At 47.3% G+C, this 25,027-nt stretch overlaps 3 protein-coding genes across 3 annotated transcripts in view; 1 reads left to right on the top strand and 2 right to left on the bottom strand.

Moving 5' to 3' along the window:
• Window positions 1-22,308, bottom strand: part of LOC145496232 (uncharacterized) — a 448,310-nt gene extending 426,002 nt beyond the window's left edge. Inside the window, exon 1 of the mRNA XM_081475917.1 lies at window positions 20,501-22,308. Within this exon, the coding sequence (XP_081332043.1) occupies window positions 20,762-21,586 (825 nt within the window). The 5' untranslated portion in view covers window positions 21,587-22,308 and the 3' untranslated portion in view covers window positions 20,501-20,761. The remainder of the gene's footprint in view (window positions 1-20,500) is intronic.
• LOC145495782 (uncharacterized) lies at window positions 4,721-5,968 on the bottom strand. Its single transcript, XM_081475370.1, has 3 exons — window positions 5,904-5,968; window positions 5,371-5,792; window positions 4,721-5,172 (listed from the first exon to the last, which is right to left on the bottom strand). Exons 1-3 carry the CDS (start codon window positions 5,966-5,968, stop codon window positions 4,721-4,723), a joined length of 939 nt encoding a protein of 312 aa, XP_081331496.1.
• LOC145495043 (uncharacterized) lies at window positions 16,996-18,362 on the top strand. Its single transcript, XM_081474621.1, has one exon. It carries the CDS (start codon window positions 17,342-17,344, stop codon window positions 17,837-17,839), a length of 498 nt encoding a protein of 165 aa, XP_081330747.1. The 5' UTR covers window positions 16,996-17,341; the 3' UTR covers window positions 17,840-18,362.
• Window positions 22,309-25,027: the final 2,719 nt, after the last annotated feature.

Raw genomic sequence — 25,027 nt, 5'->3', positions numbered from 1 at the left:
AAAGTGACAAGAATTGCAAAAATTACAAAATTGACGAAAACTGCGAAATTTACTGAAATTCGCGAGACCACCGACAAACTCTATGAAATTTATTCAAAGGGTTGCAACGAAGGCCCGTTTAAAGTTACGACAATTGCGAAAATTACAAAATTTACAATAACTGCAAAATTTACCATAATTCGGCTGTCCATCCACGAAATGCACAAAAGTCTTTGAAAGGGTTACATGGAAGTCCCCAACGCAATTTATGAAAATTACGAATTTTACGAAATTTCTTAAAACTGGAAAATTTAAGATAATTCGCCAGCTGATCGATGGAACCTCAAAATTCATTAAAGGGTTTCAGGAAAATCTTTAACAACATTTGCCAAAACTACGAATTTTATGAAATTTATGAAAACTGCGATATTTACGAGATTTTGGTAGCCCATTAGCGAAAGCTACGAAAATTATTCAAAGGGTCACATGAAAGTCCCCAATAAAAATTACCCAAAATGCGACATTTATGATAATTTGCAAAAGCATGGACTAAATCATGCATGCAAACAGAAAGCGAATGTTTACCCACCTGATGATATATGGTGCGTCAAAAATAAGACAGAGCCGAGGGTAAATGAAGGTTATTTTATTTACTTATTTATTTACTCCACACTCTGTATTCCATGATCTATTCTACAGACTGCAACAGCAGGTGCTTAAATTTGAGCTGTTAATTGAGAGCATTGTTACCTTCCTTCAATTGTTTGGAGTCCTGAATAAATCTTTTCAGGTCTTTATTCTCCTGAATCACCTATACAAAAATAGTAGGATTGATTGTTTACATATTCCCTTCTTGAACATTGTATCACAGGTCTATCAAAACCTAACTATTGGCTGAGTTTTAGGCTGGCGTCAATCATGATTATGACAATAACCAACCAACCTTGAAAAAAGAACGAATTCTACCAATTACAGCCCACAGATGTGACCTTTTGAATTTCTGTTTCCTGACAGGTCTGCTAAGATGATCGACTGAGACCAGGCATAAAACCATCGAGTTCGCCTGTAACTGAAAGGCGCAGTAGTTAACAATGCTAGGTGAAAGATAGTGGAATTCAGAGCTACCTCATTTACGTTATTCACCCTGTGCCTTAAGATAGAGAAGATATTAGCACCGTCGCCTCTATGTTAATCTTTTACAAAATCTGACAGTCACCATTTACCTAGTTGATAATCTTTTTAAGCCAAGCAGCAATATAATGTTTTGCATTTAAAACATAAAAGAAGAAATGTAACTCGCAAACTTACAGCGAATAACTGGTTGTCCTTGACTTCCAGCTGTTTTTGTAATCGTTTGACGACAAGCTCTAACTCCTCTTTTTGTACTCTCTTTATTGCCACGTCTTTTTCCATTTTCTCTGAAACAAAAGAAATAAAAATTATGCAATATGCCGACGACACCACGGTCTTCCTAACGTTCAGGATTGAACGCAGTTACAAAAACTGCAAAATTTACTGTAATTTGCAAGACTACAACAAAAGCTTCGAAATTTAGTCAGTGGGTTGCAAGAAGACTCCTCCGAAGTGACAAAAATTGCAAAAATTAGAAAATTTACGAAAACTGCAAACTTAACTTTATTTTGCAAGACCATCGACAAAATCAACAATATTTATTCATTGGGTTGCAAGGAAGGCCTCACCCAAGTTACAAAAACTGTCAAAATTACGAAATTTTCGAAAACTGCAAAATTTACTGTATTTTGCAAGACCAACAACAAAATCTACGATATTTATTCACTGGGTTGCAAGGAAAGCCCCTCCAAAGTTACGAAAATTGCGAAAATTACAAAATTGACGAAAACGACGAAAATGTACTGTAATTCGCAAGACCATTGACAGAATCTACGAAATTTATTGAAAGGATTGCAAGGAAGGCTTCTGCAAAGTGACAAGAATTGCAAAAATTACAAAATTGACGAAAACTGCGAAATTTACTGAAATTCGCGAGACCACCGACAAACTCTATGAAATTTATTCAAAGGGTTGCAACGAAGGCCCGTTTAAAGTTACGACAATTGCGAAAATTACAAAATTTACAATAACTGCAAAATTTACGATAATTCGGCTGTCCATCCACGAAATGCACAAAAGTCTTTGAAAGGGTTACATGAAAATTACGTTTTGTGGATCGGCGACAAGAAGATGGCTTCAGAGGAGAGCAGGACGAAGGTGGAGGTGATTAGTGTTTCTGAAAAGGAGTTGCCAGACGACATGTCGAAAGAAGATTTTGCAGCGAGAGTGATGGATGCCGTTCATGATGGTATTCTTGGAAAGATAATGAAAAGCGCCGTTACTCACAGTATGGATGTCGTCCTGAGGAAAGAGGTGACAAAGCTGGCGGATGAGGTGCTGAGGTACAGAAAGACCCTGTCTGAAAAGATGCTTGCTGACAAGTCAAGAACGTTTAAAGACCCTGTGTGTTTGGAGAAGTTGCCGGATGGATTTGAGGCCGGATGGAAAGAGTGGAAGAGCGGTTGGGACAATAGAGAAGAGTTGGCGTACCAAGCATTTATGAAAGAAATTGTACAACCACCCCCAGAGTGAAAAAACGTTTTTTAATGCCTGTAACAAAAACTAATAAAGATCCTTTAGTGAGAGAATGTACATGGTTTGTTGTGTGATTTTTTGCATCATCTTGAGTGCTTGCACGTCATTGGTTCCCAGGTGCACGAGGGCTAGCATCATGGTTTGGGGGGTGATAACTTTTCCGTGAAAGCCTGAGGAGGATTCGAAAACGCGTCCGAAGGGCCAGACATTGGAGAGGTCTCTTCTCAGGTACCATGGGTGGGGAAAAAGTTGGGTGAGAAAGAGGAGCATGACATCTTCGTCAGGGTGGGGTTCGTCCAAATAGATTTTACAGGCCAGGGGTCTCTATGGAAAATAAAAGGAAAAAATGAATGCCCCGACCAGGAATCGAACCTGGGTCTTTGAGGCCACAAGTCAACGTCTTAACCATTAGACCATCGAAGCGGTTACCTCTTTAGGACTTGGTTTTGAAGATGTCATGGTGAGGTTCTCCAAAATTCACGGTTCACTTGGTCAGGAAGTAGTCGTCGATACTGTGATTGGGGGTGAATCCTTCCTCACACCATAGACATTTTGGGTTAGGAAATGACATGGAGTCTGAAAAATGGAACAAAAAACAGCTTTTTATTAGACATTTCCACTTACCGGTATTACATGGTGGGATGTGTGCACGATCCTATTGACCGGCGCCCTCTTTTTCTTCTTCAGGATAATAATCAAGAAAAGATTTTACATGGTTGACTCTGTTCAGTGCCTGTTCATATCTGTTTCCCAGGAAGACGGGTTCGTAACAGTCGGTTACCACATTGTGGTACATGCCATAGATGACCTTGCAACAGGTTGCATAGACCCACCCTAGTCCCCAGGCTTCTCTCAGCGGTCCCGAGACTGCGCGTACGAATTTGTCATGGGTCCCTTTTCTACTCAATTCTAGTATCGGTTGGCGGCAGCATGGTCTTGTTTGCTTGCATACGTAACAATGGGTGGGTTCCATGTCTAAAATTGAAATAGTTGACAGTAAGTGTTGTGGACCCAGTCTACATGAGTCACTAAGTCATTGATATCGTCCTCGTCAGAGACCCCCAGCATCTCTTCCAGGAACAAAAGATCTAGTTGGTCCAGGGCCGCCCCGATGATGTCTAAAAATTCCCTGTTTAAGGGGGTCTCTTCGTCCTTCAACCGCTCTCGCACTCTCTTTCTCATGGTGGTCAACTCGGTATTACATCTCTCTAATACTTCTATACTCACTTGGTACTTTGAGAAGCCACAGCAACACCCACAGTCTTCTGTAATAGGCACTCGTACAAGTTTTTCTTCGCTGAAACTCAGAGTGAAAGTGAATGGTCCGACTCACTTGTTTTATACACACGGTGCAACTTGGTCCAGTCTCCGACCGTGAGTGGGCGTGGTAGGGGGATACCTTCCTATCCCCTGGGTCTGTTGGAACACGTGACTTCGTCTCGATCTGTGATTGGCTGAACGGATCTGCATAAAGCGAATCAGCATCGTCCGCTCTTCACTCTGAGTTTTTAACTTGTATTGAGCGCTATCATGGCCCTTAGAGAGATTGGTCTGCAAAACCATGTACCGAGAAAGCCTGAGACTACCTATGAAGAAGCGATTGACCGAATGGACGAGGCCTGGACCCGATTTTACAAGGCCATGAATTTCCCCATCCGGGATTTGTTGGCGGGTCGCCGTTGGTTGACAAGGTTTAAGGATTCAAGCCAGCTGGAGGTGATGTTGCACCAGATCTTGTTCTTTATGGACGAACAGAGAGAGAATTGGACCCGTACCCAGCGCAAGTACCGTAGCATCGAGAAGTGTTTTGGCAGAACGTTGTTTAATGCAATCCTGGCTATATGTAGGAACCTTGTATGGGACGTGAAAGTGAAGCTGCCCGTGGACAGGATCACGTTTCATAGACTTATGCTATGCTACAATTTCGAGCCGTTCCAGTCCACGTGGACTCAGAGGCAAAAGAACACTTGTAGACGTTATGTCAATGTCATCAACTTTTATTACAGTACTTTCAACCAATGTAATCAGAACACAATGCCATCGATGATCGATGCGGAAGATAGGTTACCAAATGTGAAATAAAAAAATCAGAGTGTGTTTTTTTACAAAAAACTGTGTCTGTGTGTCTCTTTTCTTAGTTTGGGTTCTGTCCATTGATCAGTATGGCTTCGGCGACTCCTCGTGGGTATTCGTTGATCCATTGAAAGAACTTGCAGGTACGCTTGGGACACTTGAGATAGAGCCTGTCTGGGTTGGACTGGGAGTGGGAGGTAGCTAAGACCAGGGACTTGTTGCATAGACATCGGAAACGAGATGGGTCAATGTTCCTGTAGCAGGGGTGGGTCTGTTCTTCGACACGTTTCAGGTAGGCGCTCACCTCGTTCGCGCCACAGGTCACATAACACTTGGTGTAGAATCTGGAAGAGGGGCATCGGTAATACTCCCACCAGGTGTCACCTTCGGGTGTTTTCACACTCCCGAATTCCATGGGTACCATGCAACGTGGGCAGGTGTGATCTTGTGTTTTCAGTTGGTTCAGGAACTGATCGGGGTCGAATTCCTGCAACACTTGTACCTCGGTGAATTCTCCTTTGTCGTCCACTTCAGGTGGTAATTCTACGGCGTTGTCTTTCTTGAATTTGTCGAGTCCTATCGGTTCCAGGACTTGAATGGTTTGAGGAGGTGATTCTCTTATCACTGTCAGGCATCCGCCTTGAATGGCAGGTAGCTTTGAGTCTATATGAGGAAGAGAGATGAGTTAGTATCCCAACAAGGTGTTTTCACGTAGCATGGTTTTTAGGATGTGTGTGGTTTTTCGCACGTTTTTGGGGGTCAGTCTTTGCCTTCGCCTGTAATGGTTACTTTTCATTTCGCTTTTGACTTCTTGGCGTTTGATTGAAAAGACGCTCCATGGCTGCGAGAAGCCTTTGAGAGGTACGGTGGTCCAACTGACAGAGTCTGGTGTGATCTCTTTGAAGAGGACGCGTTCATTGAAACGTAGTCTGGCACGAGGTTTTTTGAATAACCATCTATCTAAGGTGGATTGTAGTTTACCTCCTTCTCCTTCCACTCTCTTGGGTAGGACCAGTTTCAGTTTCTTACGTACCTCCTTCTTTTTGGATGATTTTCTCTTTTTCCTGTCGGGTTCGACGTGTGAATCCAGGATGCCTGCTGAAACGTGACTCGTGATGGAATGCGTGGTTCGACTTTATGGACGTTTTTTACGACCAATCGTGGACGTGTGGTGTGATGGGATCATGTGACGGTCTTCATTGCGATTGGTGGATCTGAAAATGGCGCGTGATCCGTGAAAGTACGTGTACTGAGTGAAAGTGGGGTGCGCCGCGGGTATAAAAGGAGCCCGTTTGACGCGGTGAATCATTCTCGACTTGCTCTTGGTGCAGTGATGACCCATAGGATTTTGGATGACAGAGACTTGGAAGAGATTATTGAAGATCTGAGACGAAATTTGAATCGAGCTTCTGACGTTTTGGATACGATCGAAAAAGAAGGCGAAAGACCGTTACATGTGAAGATATTTGACTTGGAGTTACGTCTTGTCTCCCCTTTGTATTATAGGCTTCAGAGGCACTTGATTGACTGGTGCGACAGAGAGAGCTATCCTCATTTGTCGGGCTTGGAGATCACGAAGCGAGCGGATCTAGAAGGAAAGAAGTTTAACGAGGCTGTCTGAGGGTGGGTTTCAAGATGACTTACTATAGCAACTCTAACCAGATTCGGGAACTAGTGGAGCAGACTGTGGATCAGAAGGTATACACTTTAAGAGATCTCGATGCCATTCTGGATGCAAAAGTGGACATGTACATTTTTGACAATCTCTTCGAACCGTTAGGGACTATACCCGATTGTCTGTGGTCTTTTGAGCTCTTGATGAGACGTCGTCCTGACTGGGGTGGTACGATTTTGGAGTTAATGAAGAGGAACGAAAAGGTGTACCTTTTCTGCGGTGAGTGGTGTCGCGTAATGTATAGAAGTTGTACCAACCATTTCAGATTTATTCATTGTCGGGATCCCACCCTGGACGCAGGGCGTTCCTGTTTGATTGCCACTGATAACCTCTCGTACATGATGGGTGACGCCATCCGTGATCTGTTTGAACCCTTGCGGTTCACTCGTGACCTGTCACGACGGGTGTTGGAGTCAGACAAGAGTCCCAGGGTGGAGGAGATACTGACTTTCAACAGGTGCGATCACAAGGAAACATGTCTGAAGTTGGAAGAGTTGATCGATGATGTCATGCGTCAGCGTGATCTGTGGAGGGATCGGTTTTTCTTTCGTGGCCTTGAGGCTGATCGGAATGAACTGTGTGATGGGTGCAAGGAGAGTATGCGACAAGCATTTTATGTGAATGGGGACCAGGAGGAAGCCCTGAGGTGGAGACCCGGTAAAAGTGATTGTTGTTTTAGAAATTGTAAATATTATGCCATGGATACCTTTGAAGAGGACTATGATGAAGAGTATAGCCAAGATTGTAAGAACAATGAACATGCTGAATACTTTACAGATTCAGACTAGTCTTTCGCCTTCTTTTTCGATAGCCAATCAGATCTGTTTTTCGTAAGAACCAATCAGGCACGACGTTTTTTGTACATATAAGAAAGTTGAAAAAAAAATTGGGTTCAAATTATCATGTCTCGTGTCTTGAGTTGGTTGATCTCGAGAGTGTGTGAGACCATGGCCAATTGATGGAGTTGGACTTCCTTGTGTTCCAAGTGCACTAGAGTCTATGCGCAATACGGTAAAGGTGAACCCATCCCTGACCATTTCAGTGATTCGCCCTTGGAGGTGTTTGACTATACCGACGTCGAACCCAACGTGATGCGTTTTGTCGTTTATATCTTGTGGTTGAAACAGCAACCCGATTCATTTAAGAAGTATCTCGAGGTACGGAAGCAGCGTTTCGAGTTGTGGAGACTGCGTTTACAAACTTTGGCGATTATGAAGAAAGGTCAAAAGAAGAAGCCGCTTTCGACCGGGACGTTACTGGGACGGTATCGGGATCCTTCTAGACCCGGTAGTCTGGGTGGTCTGACGCGATTCCCCAAGGCCAATAAGATCTCGGTGCGACATGCTCGCGAGGTCCTGCAACGGGATTCGGGGTACTCGTTGCACAAACCCAGACGTCATCGGTTTCCCACGGTCGCGGTGGTGGTGTTCGGAATCGACGAGCAGTGGACGGCCGACTTGATCGAGGTGATCAATATCGCCAGGTACAATCGAGGGTATCATTATCTCTTGACGGTGGTGGACGTGTTTTCCAAGCACGCCAGGGTCGAACCCTTGAAGAGCAAGACGGGTAAACCGGTGACGGAGGCCATGGATAAGATCTTGAAAGGAGGTAGAAAACCCATCAATCTCCAGACGGACAACGGGAAGGAATTCTACAACAAGACGTTTCAGGATTTGATGAAGCGGAAAGGCATTCATCATTTTTCGACTCGGGGGGATATGAAATCCAGTGTGGTGGAATGGTTCAATCGGACCCTGAAAGAACGTTTGTACCGGTACTTCACCGTGCAGAATACGATGAAGTTTGTACCCGTGTTACAAGATTTGGTCCAAGGGTACAATCGATCGTATCATCGCAGTATCAAGATGGCTCCCGATCAAGTGACTTTAGGCAATAGCGAGGACGTGTGGGAGACTCTTTACGGGAAGAAAAAGGGAAAAAAATCGAGACGACCTCCACTGAAAGTCAGTGATCATGTGAGACTGAACAAGAAGTTCCGACAATTCAAGAAAGGGTATTTACCCGGTTGGACCGAAGAGGTGTTTGTGATACGCAGGGTGCGTCCTGGTAAGGTCACTACGTACAAGGTGGAAGAATGGGATGGGACGTCGGTCGAAGGCACGTTTTACGTGCAAGATTTGCAGAAGGTGTCCGTGAAAGACGACGATCTGTTTTGCATCGACAAGATCGTCAAACGGAAAGGGGATAAAGTCTTGGTGCGTTGGAAAGGTTGGCCAGTCAAGTACGACAGTTGGGTGGATAAAAAAGGCTTGTACGTGACCAAAAAGCCAAGACAAAAATGAAAGACTTTTACGTGCAGTTGTTGAGCAATGCCAGCACAAGCGAGTTTCCGGACAACAAGGCCAACAGTTTCAAGAATCGTCTGCCTTACCCGCTCCTGTTTGAAACCGACAAGGAATGGAAAGTGGGATTGGCGAGGGTTTCTTACCCGATACCACCTGCACGACCGCATCAAGTACCAGTCCCTCAATCGCACAACTTTGACGATGACGATCTATTGTGTCATTTTGAGTGGACCATTGAAACGTTTATCATAACTTCCGATGGGTCGTGGATTCCATCGCGTTACTGAGTGTCGTTTGAAATCAAGGGGAAGGATCTTCACCAAGACCGAAGTAAGGTGACGAGTGGTAAATCTCTCATGAAATACCTCATCAACGGCCTGAATGACCGCTTGACACGCTATATGGAACGCGGCAATGAAAGTCTGCGAGCTCCGGACGGGAAAAAATACTACCCTGTGTTCAGATGGGAGGGGAACGATTTGATTCTGGACAATACCGACACGTTCCTCGACGAGTCCAGAGACCGACGGCGTCCTAAGGTGTTGTTTGGTCCTAAATTGACCAAGACGCTGGGATGGATTGAGGAGGAAGCCTACGACGTGGTTCGAATGACTACGAATATGGTGAAGGTGTTTCAAAACGACGTCGTACCAGTTGGTTTGAAAAAAGATTGGATAAACGATGACACTGCTCGCTCCACTAATTTCTGGAATTTGACGGACAGTGGAGCGTTACAGCTCAGTCCCTATTGCAACTGGCACTTCAGTTACCTGGACGAGTAATACGCTAAGGTATACCAGGGAATCAGTGTTCATCCGGACCTCCCTCCGCCTCGCAGTCCCATGTACCTGTATTCGAATGTAGGTCGTAGCACCGTCACGGGGAATCGAGTGACGGACCTCTTGAGAGAAGTTCCCCACGACCCGATCAAGACGACGTACGAACCGAATCAGATTCAATATAAACCTGTGCGCAGTAATGTTTTGGATATAGTGGAGGTGCAATTGGCCGAGAACGACGGAAGATTGGTGGACTTTACCTCGGGTGTGACGTCGGTGACATTACACTTCAAGGATGAATGAGTATGCCGACGACTTTTACGTGCAACTGATGAGCAATGCCAGCACGAACGAGTTCACGGACAACAAGGCCAACAGTTTCAAGAATCGTTTGCCGAACCCGTTACAGTTGAGAGAGTCGGGATGGAAAGTGGGTATCAGCGACCTCTCGTTTCCGTCCATGGCACGTAAGATGGGTTTGAAAGATTCTCTTCTGTTTGAAATCTGGTGGATCGATATGGTGAATGCAGATCGAAACCTATACACGCAGGTCTCTGGAGTGACGAGAGAGGGTGATCTGGAATTCACGCCGAGGACCGGTACCGAGTTGATGAACGCGATACGAGATCGATACATGCGGAGGTTGAGAGATCGAACGGATGTCGACATGACCATGTACAAGAAAAAGAGCAAACCCGACGATCCCACCGAATTCCTGTACACGGTCATGCATCGGGCCGAGAATGGAGAGTGCATCCTCGACAACTCGAGAACGTGCATCAGCCTCCTGATCCATGGTAAACGCGTCTACCCCCGAATGTCCATCAGCATCGAATTGGCCAAGAAGATGAAATGGGTCAAGATTGGAAAATTGCAAAACGGACAACCGGGTTACGTCTTGGGACCCCACTTGAGGAAAGAATTTCCCACGGAAGTCATACCCACGGCCACGGACTTGATCATAGGACAGAATGACGGGGACGAGATATTTTACAAGATCGACCCGGACACGTTACATTTGAGTTGTTTCATCAATTGGGTTTTCACGGACCTGGATCGCAGTTATGAGGAAGCGTTCGGTCACGAGCGTCATTCCTTGTCCATGTATTCGAATGTGGGACAGAGTATGGTGACGGGGAATCAAGTCACGGACATGTTGAAACAGGTTCGTTACGATCCGGACGTGGTCGACCTTCAACCGAGACACATCCTATATCTACCGATGCGCACGACCTTTTTGGACATTGTCGAGACGCAGGTGTCTGAGAACGACGGACAACTGGTGGACTTTGCGTCGGGTGTGACCACGATCATGTTGCATTTCAAAAAAGGATGAGTGATTTTTACGTCAGCTTACCCAGTCACAGCAGTAAGAGCGAGTTCCCAGAGAACAAGGCAAACCATTTCAAGATCAGGTTACCCCGCCCCATACGCCTGAATGGAAGCGGAGGATGGAAAGTGGGAATGAGTAGCATCGCCATGCCAGATGCTCACGTGACGCTGCCTACCTTCACCGCTTCTGAGGATAAAGTCATCTTGTCCTTTTCCGCATGGAGACGCATAGATTCGAGTAGCTACTACATGTATGGAGAAGCTTACTTCGACACGGATGACCTCAAAGAGGTGTTCCACAACGTGGACGGTGTTGGACTCATGAAATCCATGATCGCCTATTCCATCGACAACGCGTCTTCAAAAACTCTGGACCCAAATTTGGAGCCAAATATGTCACAGATGATGGTAAAAGAACCTACGTCTTGTTAAGGTGGGAAGGTGAAGACCTGGTCACGGACAACAAAAACATCTTACGTCCGATCGTGCATTACCCTGCATTACACGTCAATGTTGAACTGGCTTGTAAAATGGGATGGCTCAAAATGAACGGCAGTGGTTACGAACTGGGACCTAACTTGCAGATCGAATTTTTTGACGATGTCATTCCGGACATTAGCGTCGTCGGGGATGTACATGACGCTGACAGAACACCTGTCTTTTGGACTGTCGCCACAGATAAAGGAGGAAATGGAGATTTTTTAAGACTCAGCATCTATTGCAATTGGCGTTTTCTGAACCTGAACAAGGCTTTCGAGGTGGTGGTGGGAAACAGTTCGCGTTCCTTGTTCGTCTACTCCGACGTGGGTGGAAGTAGCGTGGTGGGAAATCAAGTCACGGATTTACTGAGAGAGGTCAACTTGATTCGAAGAGGTGCGGGTGTCCAGTATTTCGAGCCTTACCACATTCAATATATTCCCGTGCGCAAAGACGTCATTGACATAATAGAGGTGCAAGTGGCTGAGACAACTGGAGAACTGGTGAGTTTTGGAGACGGAAATACGATTGTGACGTTACACTTTAAGAAAGAATGATCAGTGGAACGCTGGTACGATTTCATCCCGACAAAATGAAGCAATCTGGAGATGGATTCGGCATGGCTTGGAGAGGTGTCAAGAAACGAGGTCCCGGCGTTCTCCGAGACTTTATCACCGAGGCGGCCACGGAAGGTCTGAAAGGTTTAAATTCGGGTGGCAAGGGAGGAAAGCCCAATTGGAGAGGTGGACTTGCTGGGGTCAAGAGAGGAGCGAGCCGAGCCGTGAAACATAAAGCGACGCAAGAGATAAAACGGGCGTTGACGAAAAAAGTGAGAAAAGACCTATTTGGAGTATGAATCCCATTTACTCGAGGCGCGTGAGACTTATCCGAATACGACGAACGTATAAAGGTGGATCGATCTTCCAATCACGATCAAAACGCCCAAACTATCGTTGGGTGCAGTCAGCCCTGAGAAGGAGACGAAGACGACGTAGACGATGACGGACCTCGTGGCTCATGCCCGGTTGGCGGGGGTTTGTAACCCTCGCCTGAACATGTACAGTACCCCTCCCACAGATGTCAGCATGTCGTCTCGACGTTCGTTGAGAATCAACCCGTTCAATACGGGGATCAATCCAGTGACCTTCCAAGTCGATCCTCAAGAAGACTTCATCGACTTGAACGAGAGTTTCTTCGAGGTGGAATTGACGGTCAAGAAAACTGGCAACACGAATCTGCTGACCGCGGATATCATGGGATTCGCCAACAATCTGGCCCACACCCTCTTCAAACAGATCAATGTGAGATTGAATGGCACTCTCATCAGCCCCCAGACGGATACTTACCACCTCAAAGCCTACATCGAGACACTGTTAAACCATGACCGAGACGATGGTGAATCGATCCTGACACCCAGTGGCTGGTACAACTGTCTCGGTGTACCCGACGACGGAGATGCCGATGAATTGACTGCCAATAAGCTGGATACGACTCACGACGATTACAAAGCTTTACCCCCAGATCTCAAGAACCTAGTACAGGGTCGACTCCAGTTTCTAGATGGAAAAGCCATGACCTTGAGGTTTAAACCTTTCCTGGAAGTGTTTCATCTCAGCAAGTTACTGTTACCTGGCGCGCAGATCCAGATTGACATGTACTTCAATACCCCAGCCATGTGGACCGTCCGATGGGCCGGTGTCGATACTCTCAGACTGACTGAAGCCGACGTGAAAGTGAGATTGTTCCTGTCTCAAGTGAGAGTGACTCCCTCGGTGTACCGAGAGATCATGACCAGCCTGAAAGGTGGAAGAGTGGCCACTTACCCTACGGTGAGAGGGGAAATTCGCACTTACTCGCATCCCAACGACAATCGTCACTTTGAGTGCAGCAATCCTTTCCACAATAAGCTGCCTAATCGGCTGGTGGTGTTGTTGTTGAAACAAGCTGCCTTCAACGGAACCATCACAGAGAGTCCGTTCAATTTTGGAAAATTCAATCTCGCTTCCATCAAACAATTGGTGAGAGGTGAAGAGTACCCCTACGAGACCTTGGAACTCATATACGATGGGGACAGTAAAGATCAGAGAGGCTACTACAGATTCCTCCAAGCCTCAGGAGCTTTGTGCAGGGGAAAAGGAAACATGGTCAGAAAAGTGGATTGGGGGAACGGCAAGAGATGCAACATGTTCATATTTGACACCACGGCCAATGGATGTTTGGACAGTCCAGTGTTGAACCCCAAGCAAGAAGGTGAACTGCATCTGGTGATCGATTTTGGAGGTAACCCTGGAGAAAACCTGACTATCTTGTTGTACGGCGAATTCGAAAACTTGCTGGAGATCAACGAGAACCGAGTCGTCATCGACGTGTACCAATGAGAAGAAAAAATGGAGAAAGTAGCCTTGAATAATATACAATTGGATCATTTGGCACGGACGAATCCGTCACTTCGCTGTGTATTTTACGGCACGGTACCTTGCGATCGACTTCCCAGGACACTCCCCCAAGAAGGACCGACCGCTTACATCGTGAACACGGACCCTCACGATAAACCGGAGGTGCATTGGATCGCTTTGTGGGCCGACAAGAACAAGTGCGAGATACTGGACAGTTACGGTCTAGCGTTGGACGCGTACGGAACCGCCGAACCGATCCAAGAATGGTTGGACCGTCATTTCAAGTACCAGATTCACAACAGCAGGAGTCTACAGTCACTGTTCAGTCAGAGTTGCGGCGGATACGCCCTGATGTTCCTTATCGACCGAGCCGAAGGTCGTGACATGAACGATTTCTTGAATCGTTTTAAGAAAAACAAGTTTGTGGAGAACGATCGTAAAGTAGGACACATGTTAGAACGTTTGATCGTGGACGAGTTGGCCTGGTGCAAGATTTGTAAAACCCCGTGTCACCAGGACACGTGCAGTTCCTCCAGAGGAGTGCGTCATTTGTTATAAAGTAAGCTGTTCAAATAAAAAAGTGTTCATTTTTGAGAGAAAAGGATGTTGCGTGGTGAGGTTACATGGTTCCCCCGATTCCTAGAACTGTGTCGAGAAGGGTATCTGCTCTTGTCCTCGGATGATCCTCGTACGCAGGTCCTGGATCGCATTTTGGATTGCGACAGTTATCGTCGAGTCCGATTCATACTGGACCAGGAAAAAGATCATTGGCTTCGATACGTCCTGTTCCACTTGTGTACGAGAGCCAGACTTCAAATGGACGCTTGCAGAGATAACAAGTGTTACCCGCACTGGCAATAAGTTCTTACACCATCACTTTGCGAACGCATAAAAAGGTGCGGTTTAAACCAAAATTGTTCATTATGGAGTTCCCTACAAAACAAGACACTTCATGGATCTTCAGTTTCGAGGGCATAGACATTTGGACGACGTCATAGCCAGGTTAGAAAAACGCTACGGAACATCTGGTAAAAAAACGCCTCAACCCAGTGCAGCTCATTTCAAGAAAAACCAACCACCAGCAATAAGAAGAATCGCTCTTCAACCGGCTCCAATGGCTGTCCTCTACACCGGTGAATTACCAGCTACTGTGACCACTCGCAGGAAACGCAAGAGAGTGCCCACCATGCCGGGGCTTTCCGAGAAAGAAGATAGGAAAAGAAGAATCAGAAAGAGGCATTGGTACGAAGACAAGTTCGGAGATTTGAGTAAATTCGCGAAGAAACCTGGAAAAAGGAGATCGACGCTTGCCAAGAGAGCGCGTCCCAAGAGAGCCACGGCCAAGAGAGCCATGACCAAGATCAAGAGGGGAAAAGTGTGGTACGCCAGGAAATACCAAGTGGGAAAATTCGCGAAACGCCAGAGAGCACCCGCCAAGAAAAAACCCATCTGTTTCAATCGTAGGGTCACCCTCTTGAGTCTGATGAAACGCATCCCTGGTGTCAAGACACCATTGGCCAAGTTGTTTGGATAAAAAACGGAGCGTCTCGAGACCCTTGATCATTTCAAGATCATGGAACGACGCAAAGCGTTTCAATTTCACACTCCGTCGAGTTTGTTGATAGCGGGTCCGTCGGGGTGCGGCAAGACGGTGTTCACCACCAAACTGCTCTTGGAGAACGGCGACTTGTTCCAACAAAAACCTAAGAGTATTCATTACTGCTACGGATCGTGGCAAGACGGTTTCCAAAAGCTCAAGAAGGCTGGGGTCAAGTTTTACAAAGGCATCCCCGAAAGCGAAGAGTTACCCCGATGGTTTCCTGGAGGGGGTGTGTTGGTATTGGACGATCTCATGGACGAGGGTGGTAACGACAAGCACGTGTTGGATCTCTTCACCAAACATTCACATCATCGGAACATTACGGTGATTTACTTGTGTCAGGATCTATTCCCTAACGGAAAATTCGCCAAGACCATTTCCCGAAACGCTCATTACATCGCGGCCTTCAAGAACCCTCGGGATCAGTTGGAGATACGAAATCTACTACTGCAATCGTTTCCCACACAATGGCAGGAGGTGTTGGACATGTTTCGAAAGGTCACCGATCGACCTTACGGTTACATGCTATTGGATCTTCATCCAGCCAGTCAGGACGATCAACGTGTCCGTAGCAATGTGCTAAAAGACGAAGGATTTGTACGATGCCATTAGTTTGCGACACCGTCATTTGAGGAGCGAAGCCGAGTGGTTCCCTACGTTTATTCTACGTTGCATAGCCATGCTAAGGCGCATGTATTCCTTTAAGTGGCTTACGAGACGGTGAAACAAATCTGTCTCTGTTCGAGTTATCATCAAGTGAGGTCACTCGTGAAAGCATATAACGACGAGGATTTTGAGAATTTGATTCATAACGAAAGAGTGATCGCTGAGAAGATAGCAAGAAAACAGGAGAGATGAGTTCTTACGGTAGTGACGATTTCAACCTCTCGGCTCTGAACGATTATTCGCCTTGGGGGTCACCGGTTCGAACGAGTACTCCGATTCCGCCTGTGGCGGGTGTGGGTGTGAGCCTGAACACTCCTTCACCGTGGTCGTCACTGGCGACACCGCCCCTGCCAAGGGTCTCGCCCGTCGGGGTAGGCACCACTGGCGCGGGTGCGCCACAGACCAACGTCATGGCGGGTGTCGGCAGCGCCGGATCTGGGTCATCGCGCTCCAACGTTACAGCGGGTGTCGGTGAACCCCGAGTGACAGACGCCACACCTTTGGCACGAGCCGTTCGAGGAGGGAAACGACCGAGACGTGTCCCACGTCAAAATACGCCGACGTCCCCCAGTGATGCAGGGAGCCGCAGAAGAAGTAGCGCTAGTGGTAGCGGTGGTGGAAGACGCAGAGGTAGAGGCGGAGGCGGAGGCAGAGGTGGAAGTGGTAGTGACTCCACACCGCCTTCGTCGATTAGATCGGGTCGAGGAGGAAGAAGGAGGCGAGGAGACCATGTTCTCGACCAGGCCCAGATGCAGCAACAATTGGAAGAGATTTTGCGCCAACAACAACAGACGGCCGCAGGTCGTCGCATTGTGGGCATCACAACCACGAACACGATCACGACCACCTATAAAAACGGAGAACGCCCTACCGTCACGCGCAATTCGACCAGTGTACGTAACTGAGAACAACAATGAGAAGATGCCGTCGCCGACAGAAAAGGAGAAAGCAATGGGGCGGTGCTCTTGCGAATGCCTTGTCTGCGATGTTACCCATAGGCAAAGGGGCTGCCTTGGGATTGGCCAGAGCGTTGGATGGACACGCCGTGAAAACAGGAATCCGAGCTGGAACCTCCTCTGCCATTGGCACGGCAGGGGTTGGCGTGGGTCACGGGGTCCGAAGACTTGTGAGACGAAAGAAAAGACGACCACCTCCCCGATAAAAAACCATTCGAATCAAGATGTTGAGGAGTGAAGTCGAGTGGTTCCCCTACTTCCTGCATCTATGCCGATGCTCTCGCTCCTACTGGGACACGACCAGCATGGATCACGTAGACATGAAACGTATCGCGGACGAGTGGGATAGTTACAGACAAGTCCGGGACATCCTGAACCAGTCCGTGGAAACCGCCTTCAAGGACGAGATCTGGGAGTACGAGCAACAAGCTAAAAGGATCGAACGTCCCGATAGAAAGTCAGACTACGTTTGGCACTAGTTAGAAAAGAGTCATGAGTACTTCTGTATGTTTATTGGATGAACCTTTCAACACCGTGGTGGATTTGGATTCCCTGAAACGTTTGGACGGTTTCTATGCTTTCTACCACAAGTATTGGTGGTGTCGAAGGCAGATGTTCGGTTACTACAAATTGTGTAACGCCATTCTCAACGGACTGGCCTTACTGACTGTGGCCATGAGTATCGTCTTGGGATCCGTGTGGAAAGACGGGTACACGGTGGTAGGATTGACGGCTTTCGCCACCTTACTGAAAGGATGGAACGATTTCAAGAAGTATTCGTTCAAGATGGACATGGCCCAATTCACTTACACGACGTACGAAAAGACGCTGACAGAACTCAGGAACTACGCTCTCAGTGGAGTGGAGGAATTGGATGGGTTTTTGACCAAGATGCAAACGTTGGACGATGTGGTGACGGATTTCACACCTCCCACGTACGACCGATACGTTCGAGACTACGAAATACGATTTCATCACGTGCCGCTATAAAAAATGACATCACGGGAAGAGTCTTCATTCATAACCAACATGCCCAAGAGGTCAAGGAGAAAGAAAGCGTCTTCGAGAAGACATAGAACCACAACCACTAAAAGAAGACGGTACCAAAGGGGAGAAGGGGCTGTCAGTGTGGTGGGGGGTTTACCCAAGGCGGCTTGGAGTATCACCAAAGGCATCGGAAGCCTGAGAGCCAAACAAGAACGGGCGCATACCAAAAGGATGTTGGAACGGATGAGACGAGGCGAAAAGTGGGTTAGCGGTGGCGAATCGTTCCGATGCTCCATCATGTGAAATAAAAGGACGAGGATTGGCGTCATCCACCTCACTCGTCACCATGCGAGCACGGAGGAAGAGGAGACGAAGAAGGATACAGAGAGGTGGAATGGTTGGATACGTGTATCATAAAGGTCTCAGCAAAGGTCTGAGAGGTCTATCAAAATCCAAGAGAGTCGAACGAGCCTCGAACAAAATTTCTCCGAAGCTCAATTTACCTCAGATTTTCAAAATGCTAGGTAAAAGTTAGATGTGACACCAATCCACTCGTACGCATAAGTCCACGATGAACCGGTTACGACGACAACGGCAGTTCTTGACGCACGTCCTGAAAGAAGCCAATCAGAGAAAACGTCAACGGCTGTTGCAATTTGCCGACAAAGATCAGATCAACGCCATCAGCGAGATGGTTCTCAATTTGCTGAAAAAGAGGATCCCCATCAACGCAACGACTTATGGGAAACTGAAAAGACATAAAAAGGTTTTGCGTGAAGTGGGTAAACGTAGAAACTCCCTCAAGCATCGAAAAGAACATCTCCTGAGCCAAAACGGAGCGGGGTTCTGGAGCGGATTACACGGTTGTTTCAAAGCATGTTGTGTACGGTGAAAGGACGTAGCGAAGACGGTTACCCGCTGGAGGGGATCGACGTCATACCCAATTTCCCACCGAGAGAAGAAAGAAACCAAGAAGAGTCCAATACCATTCCTAAACTCGTGCAGTTGTTGCAAGACGCCAATCGTCGCGAAGCCCGATGGAAAGACTCGTACGATTACTTGAACAAGAGGTACAACGACCTGTATCAAGAGTACATGGCTTTAAAGTTCGGTGACTTCTGTCAAACCTGTCAAACGAAACGAGATACCACACCGCCTGGTGGGTGCATCGAGTTGTGCAGGGGGTGCGGTAAAGGCAAGCAAACCGTTCAAAGTCTTAAACTCGAGTTGGAAAAGAAAGACGAATCCATACGGTACTGGCAAGACTGTTACGAGACGACCTTGAGAAAATTGTCCGAGTTTCCTGACACGACCCTGAGTCAGGTGTGAACGAAGTCATGATGGTACCCGTTCAAGAATTCAACCGATTGCAAGATTATTACTAGGGTAAGATTACCCAGAGCGCCTTGTTGAACAAAGCGGGACGTCTGGCTGCAGAAGAACATCTCATCTTGAACGACAAACATATCCCCGACAGCATGGCCGTCAAGATGACCAAACCCATCGCCACCGAGGAAGGTAAACTGGTGAAACGCATACGGACGGGTAAAAGCGGTCCCATGTCGTACCAGGGAACGACGGAACCCGAAGGCATGGCCGATGCACCCGTAGAAAATCTGTTGAAACAGATCCTCAAGGGAGTCAACCAACCACCAGCCCCAGTGATCATCCCACCACAACCACTTTCCACGACAGGACTGAAAAAGGAGCTGAAAACTCCCAAACCATCCACGTCAGGTTTTAAAAAGGAGTGGAAAACTACCAAACCTACCATTCCACCCAAACCAGTCACGTTAGGTAAAACTCCCATATCATCCAAGAAAGTTAAAAAAGCACCCATATCCGAAAGAGCCAGAGGTGTACTGAAATCACTCGGTATTGACTACGACGATGGTGGTTACAGTCCCAAAGGCAAGGCAAAGACGTACAAGAAGGCCAAACCGACAGCGGGAGAAAAGTTACAAGCAGGGTGGGAAGATTTCGAGCCCTGGAGAAAAGGACTGGCCTATGACTCGGATTAAGAAGAGGAAAAAAGCACCACCCCTGAGGAGAAGTACCCGGCGGCGTCGTCAACGAGGGTATGGGATCGACATCCAAAAATGGTTGGGCAAGACTGGGATCGAGTTTCATTGGCCCGGTTATCAGTACATGGGACCTGGTACCAAACTGAAGAAACGTCTAGCGCGAGGAGACCCGGGGATCAACCGTCTGGACCGACTGGCCAAACAACATGACATTGACTATTCCAGGGCCAAGAACTTACAGGACAAATGGAAAGCCGACACCAAGATGATCCAGGCCGTCGACAAATTACCCGGACGTAAAACCATGACAGAACGCATTGTTAAGAAAATCATGCAAACCAAGAAATGTTGGAAATTGTAAACTTTATTGTTGTTGTAATCATTAAAGAAAGTTACACTCTTTGTTGTTTTTCAAAGAGTCTCTTTGTTTTTTCTTCAAGTCTCACACACCATGCCATTGTGGTACAGAGTATCCGAGGCATTCGATGTCACAAACAGTCGTTCGATCCTTATTTGGTCCCCGAACGTCGACGAAGATATGAATAACAACCTAAACTTAATAGTGGAGGTGAAAGTGAACACTCTGAAAGGGGTGTTAAAATAAAACATGCGATACACCTCCATGCGTATATGATCGTACGAAATGACACTGAGGGGAAAGAACACGGTGCCGTGAATGTACATTGGAGTTCGTCCCTCCGTGGATCGCACAAAGTCCTCCATCTCGCGATAGTACTGGAACCACACTGTGACAGGAAGGGGATAAGGCAAATGATTCCACGAACGCGTCACGGAATTGTGCGTCTCGAAGGGTCTTCCAATGTCTCTGAGATTTCCAAGGGCATCGTGAATCAATCTGCGTTGAATGTCCACTGCGAAATGAAAAACTAAAAAAACAGCGTCAGGTCCATAGTCCGTCCTCATGGTAAAGCGAGGGACCTCCAGGAAAAGGTAGTAGACAGAGCTGTTGAATCGCAATATCCCTTTGTCCCTCCACGCGTCTAAAGAACAGTCTGAACCTTTGAATTCGGATCAAGTTATATGTATAATAAGGGGTGTTGTAAATGAACAGACGGTACAAAATAGCTCGGACCTCTCGGGTCGGTTCTACGGGGAGACGCACACTACCATGAATGTACAGGTCTCGATCCCGATACAGAGTCACGAAATTTCTGAGAAAGGTATAATAACGTCGCCAAACTTGAGGGTCCAAGTCACACGGCAATTCATCCCAATGGTACGATCCCTCGTGATGGCAGTGATTAGGTCTATCCTCACTACGATATAGCTCCAACTCTCGATCCAATCTAACTAAACCATCATCCGCACCTGACTGTAACGGGGTCTCATCATTATCATCTTCCTCGAGTTCCTCGTCGGTTTCCAACACGACCTCAGACTGAATATCGTCGATCACGCGTCGGCAGTTGCCGCAGGTCAGAACCCATCTCTCCATCTCCTGGTAGCAACGCCGATGCATGAACACACCGCAGCAAGGAGTACGCCGGCACGATGCCAGAGAATCAACGTGAATATCTCTCTGACAAATGAAACACAGTTGTTGAATCGGTGTTTCTTCGGGTATCTGATCCCGAAGGCGACGACTACGTCTCGGTGGTTCATCATCGTGTGATCGTGCACGACGACGATGACGTACTTGTCTTGGTGATTCTTCGGGGGACCGACTTCGAGGTCGGCGGCCGCTGCGCCCAGGTTCAGTCGACATGCCCGAAAAAGAAAAAACTGAAAAAACGCCGAATTTGCACACCTCGATTTATGTCAATCATGCACCAATCAAACGAAAAAAGCCGACATCACGTGTTACCATAGACCCAGGGGATAGGGGGGTATCCCCCTACCACGCCCACTCACGGTCGGAGACTGGACCCAGGTCGAGTGCAACCTGGGATCCAGTTTTACCGTAAGTATAAAAAGATCGGCTCGAACCGTTCACGGCACTCTGAGTTTTTGACTTGTATCGAGCGCTGAAAATCATGGCACAGGAGCTGACCGACGAGGAGATGAACCAACAGATGGATCAACATGAAGCAGTGAGTATAACGTGCACCCTATGCGACAAGGTCATCCTTAAGACCGAAACCTGCGCTCGTACCAAGTGCTGTCGTTACCACGTGCATTACGATTGCTACACTCAGGCACTCGATGATCAGATGAACAAGGGGGTGATCAAAGAGAAGTTGTACTGTCAGATCTGTCACACGTTGTGTTTCCTAACTGAGTTCGTATCCACCTTGGACTGACGACATCTTTTTTGTCACGCCTTCGTTCATAGAGTTACTGGGATTGTCTCCCCACTGAAATGCAGGCCTACATCCTTCACCTCAGAGAGGCCCAGTCTCTCGCCGAGATGCGTGAACGTGAAACGAGGAGAGAGCTTTGTAACAAGATACGAGCCTTCGCTAAGGTCCAAGCAGAATGGGGGCTAGGTGCAATCAAAGTAGTTCTAGAGACAGGTCTGCTAGATTATTGTCCCAAAGGAAGAGTTCCAGGAATGGAAAATAAGCACATGGTCGTGTATGGATTCTTCACGGACGAACAAAACTTTAAGCGAGCAATATATTTAGGGTACGGGTTAAATCATGCCTATCTCAGAATACCGGATGTTAAGAGAATGTTATCCTCACCCCCCACAGAATAGCAGTTACTGGGATAGACTACCTCATGAACTACAGGACTACATAATGCGCCTGGCCAGGAATCAAATCCTACTCGAGCGTAGAAGAAACAAAAAGGTACGACGTCTTCTCAAGGAAATAGTAGCCTACGGCAAACTGAAAGAACAATGGGGCCTAGGACACATTAAGATTGTTCAATGTCGATGTAATTCACCATGTTGTATAAAAAAGAAGAAAGAAGACAGATTCACACATATAAGAATATACGGATGTTACATCGACATTGACGACAAACCTAAAAGTACGTATTTAGCTGAGTCTATAAAAGAGGCTAAGAGATGCGCCCCCATAGAAAAGACTTTCCTCTACCCTGATTACTCCACTAAGTACGCTCATAATAGGTGGTTAAGAAATCGTTCCCACTCTCTTACAGAGTCGATGGAATAGGCTACCAGAAGAACTAAAGTGTCACATACTTTGCCTGGCAACCTGGCAACACATATTCGACTGCAGGAACAATGAACTATTGAACAAACTTCACGAACAAATTATATATTACGATATACTGAAAAAACAATGGCGGTACGGTCACATAGAAATACGAACGAGTAAATGTAAAACGGTTCATGAAAGAGGCCCTTATCACACTGCTGTATATGGTCATTATGTCAACAAGCGTGACGAGAAAAAGAGAATCTATTTAGGATTTAGTTTTAATCACGCGTTAATCAATATACCTGACAAAAAATTGTTATTGTCAGATACTTTGCTTGGCACCCTGGCAGTAAAAAACAACCAATAAAAACGTGTTCATTGTTAAAATTAGATGTTTGTATCATTGTCTTCTCAGAACAGACGGACCCACGACAAAGCCTTCCTCTTCGATGACGATGACGACGACTGGATCTTTGATCCGTCTCTCGACCGAGTGATGATCCAAACTGGAGGTGGTAATACGAGACCACTCCTAGAATTCCAATTAAGACCCATAGGTGCTCGACGTAACTGGAGAAATGTCCTCAACAAACAACGATTCGAAGCCACGCTCAGACAACACAGAGATGTGACTCCCAGGGACAATCTAGGCCAAGAATTGACTCACGCCCTTCAACGATCCATCGAGCAACAAATCGCCCAGGATCCTACCCTGACACCCAACTCCACGGTCCATTTCACCATGCACTCCAGTGCCTTCACGCACGCCTTTCAATCCACCACCTTCACCGTGCGCGAATTCGAAGAAGGGAGTGAAAGACTAGACACTTATCTCCAGTCTCTCGCGGCCAAACTCAACTCCAACGAAGAATTCACCCCCGACGACACGTTTACCATGGAAACCACCTTCATACGCACCCCAGGTCGTGGGCGTGGGCACAGAAAACGATACAAACCGAGCTGTGCCGCCGTACGGGGAATCGTCAAACGGTCGCGCGTGACCATCCAAAACAAAGACAATCTATGCTGCGCTCGCGCTATCGTCACCATGAAAGCCCTGGTAGATGCGAACGGAAATTCCCGAGACCAAGATTACCACAATCTCAAACAGGGACGACCCGTCCAAGAGCGATTGGCCAAAGAACTCCACCGTCTAGCCCACGTCCCCGAAGGACCTTGCGGCATTCCTGAGTTGCAACAATTTCAGGCCGCGTTACCTGGGTACCAACTCAAAGTCCTTTCCATCGACCCACCTCACATGCTCATCTACGCGGGACCCGAACCCTCGGACAAGATCATTCGCCTCATCAAAGAAGACAGTCACTACGACGGATGCAACTCGTTCAGTGGGTTCCTAAGCAAATCCTACTTCTCCGACGAATGCAATCGAGGATACGATCACGACGACTTTCAACGTCATCCCTGCGACGGTAAATGGTGTCCTGCCTGCAAACAAAAGGACTGCCCCGATTTCATCGAAGCCAAACGACTCCTAGCACGAGGCAAGTTTCCAGCACCCACCTCGATCTGCCGATTGTGCCACAGAAAATTCTTCGGAGCCCAATGCTACAACTACCACCTGCAACGGCGGAGCTTGAACATCTCATCCATCTGCGACACTTACAAAAAGTGCCCAGACTGTTGCCACGTCTACGAACCAAAACACAGGACTGGACGAGGAGGTGACCATCGTGTCCCCGATCACACGTGCGGATGGGGCAAATGCCACATCTGCGAAAAAAAAGTCTGTCTGCCGACGCACCGATGTTACATCCAACGCATCCCCGAAGACGAAGACGAGCCCAAAAAGAAACGCGTGCCATGCGACGAAGTCAAAGGTCGACCCTTCAAAGAACCTGAACCCGGTGATCCAGACACGCGAGTCTTGGTGGACAGAGATCTGCCCCTTCAAGTGTACTGCGACTACGAAGCCATCACCGATGCCGAAGGGAATCAGACACCCATTCTTCTCTGCCTAGAAGACGATGAAGAGGATCAATTCTGCTCCTTCTACGGTCCCACCTGCACCGCTGACATGTTCGACCACCTCGAATCCCTCGCCGTCTACGTGGACGGAGACGATCGGGACGTCATCG

This window comes from Orbicella franksi, chromosome 8 (assembly GCF_964199315.1).
Source record: "Orbicella franksi chromosome 8, jaOrbFran1.1, whole genome shotgun sequence".
Taxonomy (NCBI): domain Eukaryota; kingdom Metazoa; phylum Cnidaria; class Anthozoa; order Scleractinia; family Merulinidae; genus Orbicella; species Orbicella franksi.
The sequence above is the reverse complement of the archived record's forward strand: the minus strand, read 5'-3'. Positions and strand labels throughout refer to the sequence as shown.

What these genes read in the sequence shown, in the direction of transcription:
- LOC145495043 (XM_081474621.1), top strand. Translation starts at nt 17,342, where the DNA reads ATGAGTACTTCTGTATGTTTATTGGATGAACCTTTCAACACCGTGGTG.
- LOC145495782 (XM_081475370.1), bottom strand. Translation starts at nt 5,968, where the DNA reads ATGATTCACCGCGTCAAACGGGCTCCTTTTATACCCGCGGCGCACCCC. An exon ending in CCCACTTTCACTCAGTACAC is followed by an intron (nt 5,793 to 5,903) that starts GTACTTTCACGG and finishes ACGTCCATAAAG; the next exon opens with TCGAACCACGCATTCCATCA. An exon ending in CATCCTAAAAACCATGCTAC is followed by an intron (nt 5,173 to 5,370) that starts GTGAAAACACCT and finishes ACGACAAAGGAG; the next exon opens with AATTCACCGAGGTACAAGTG.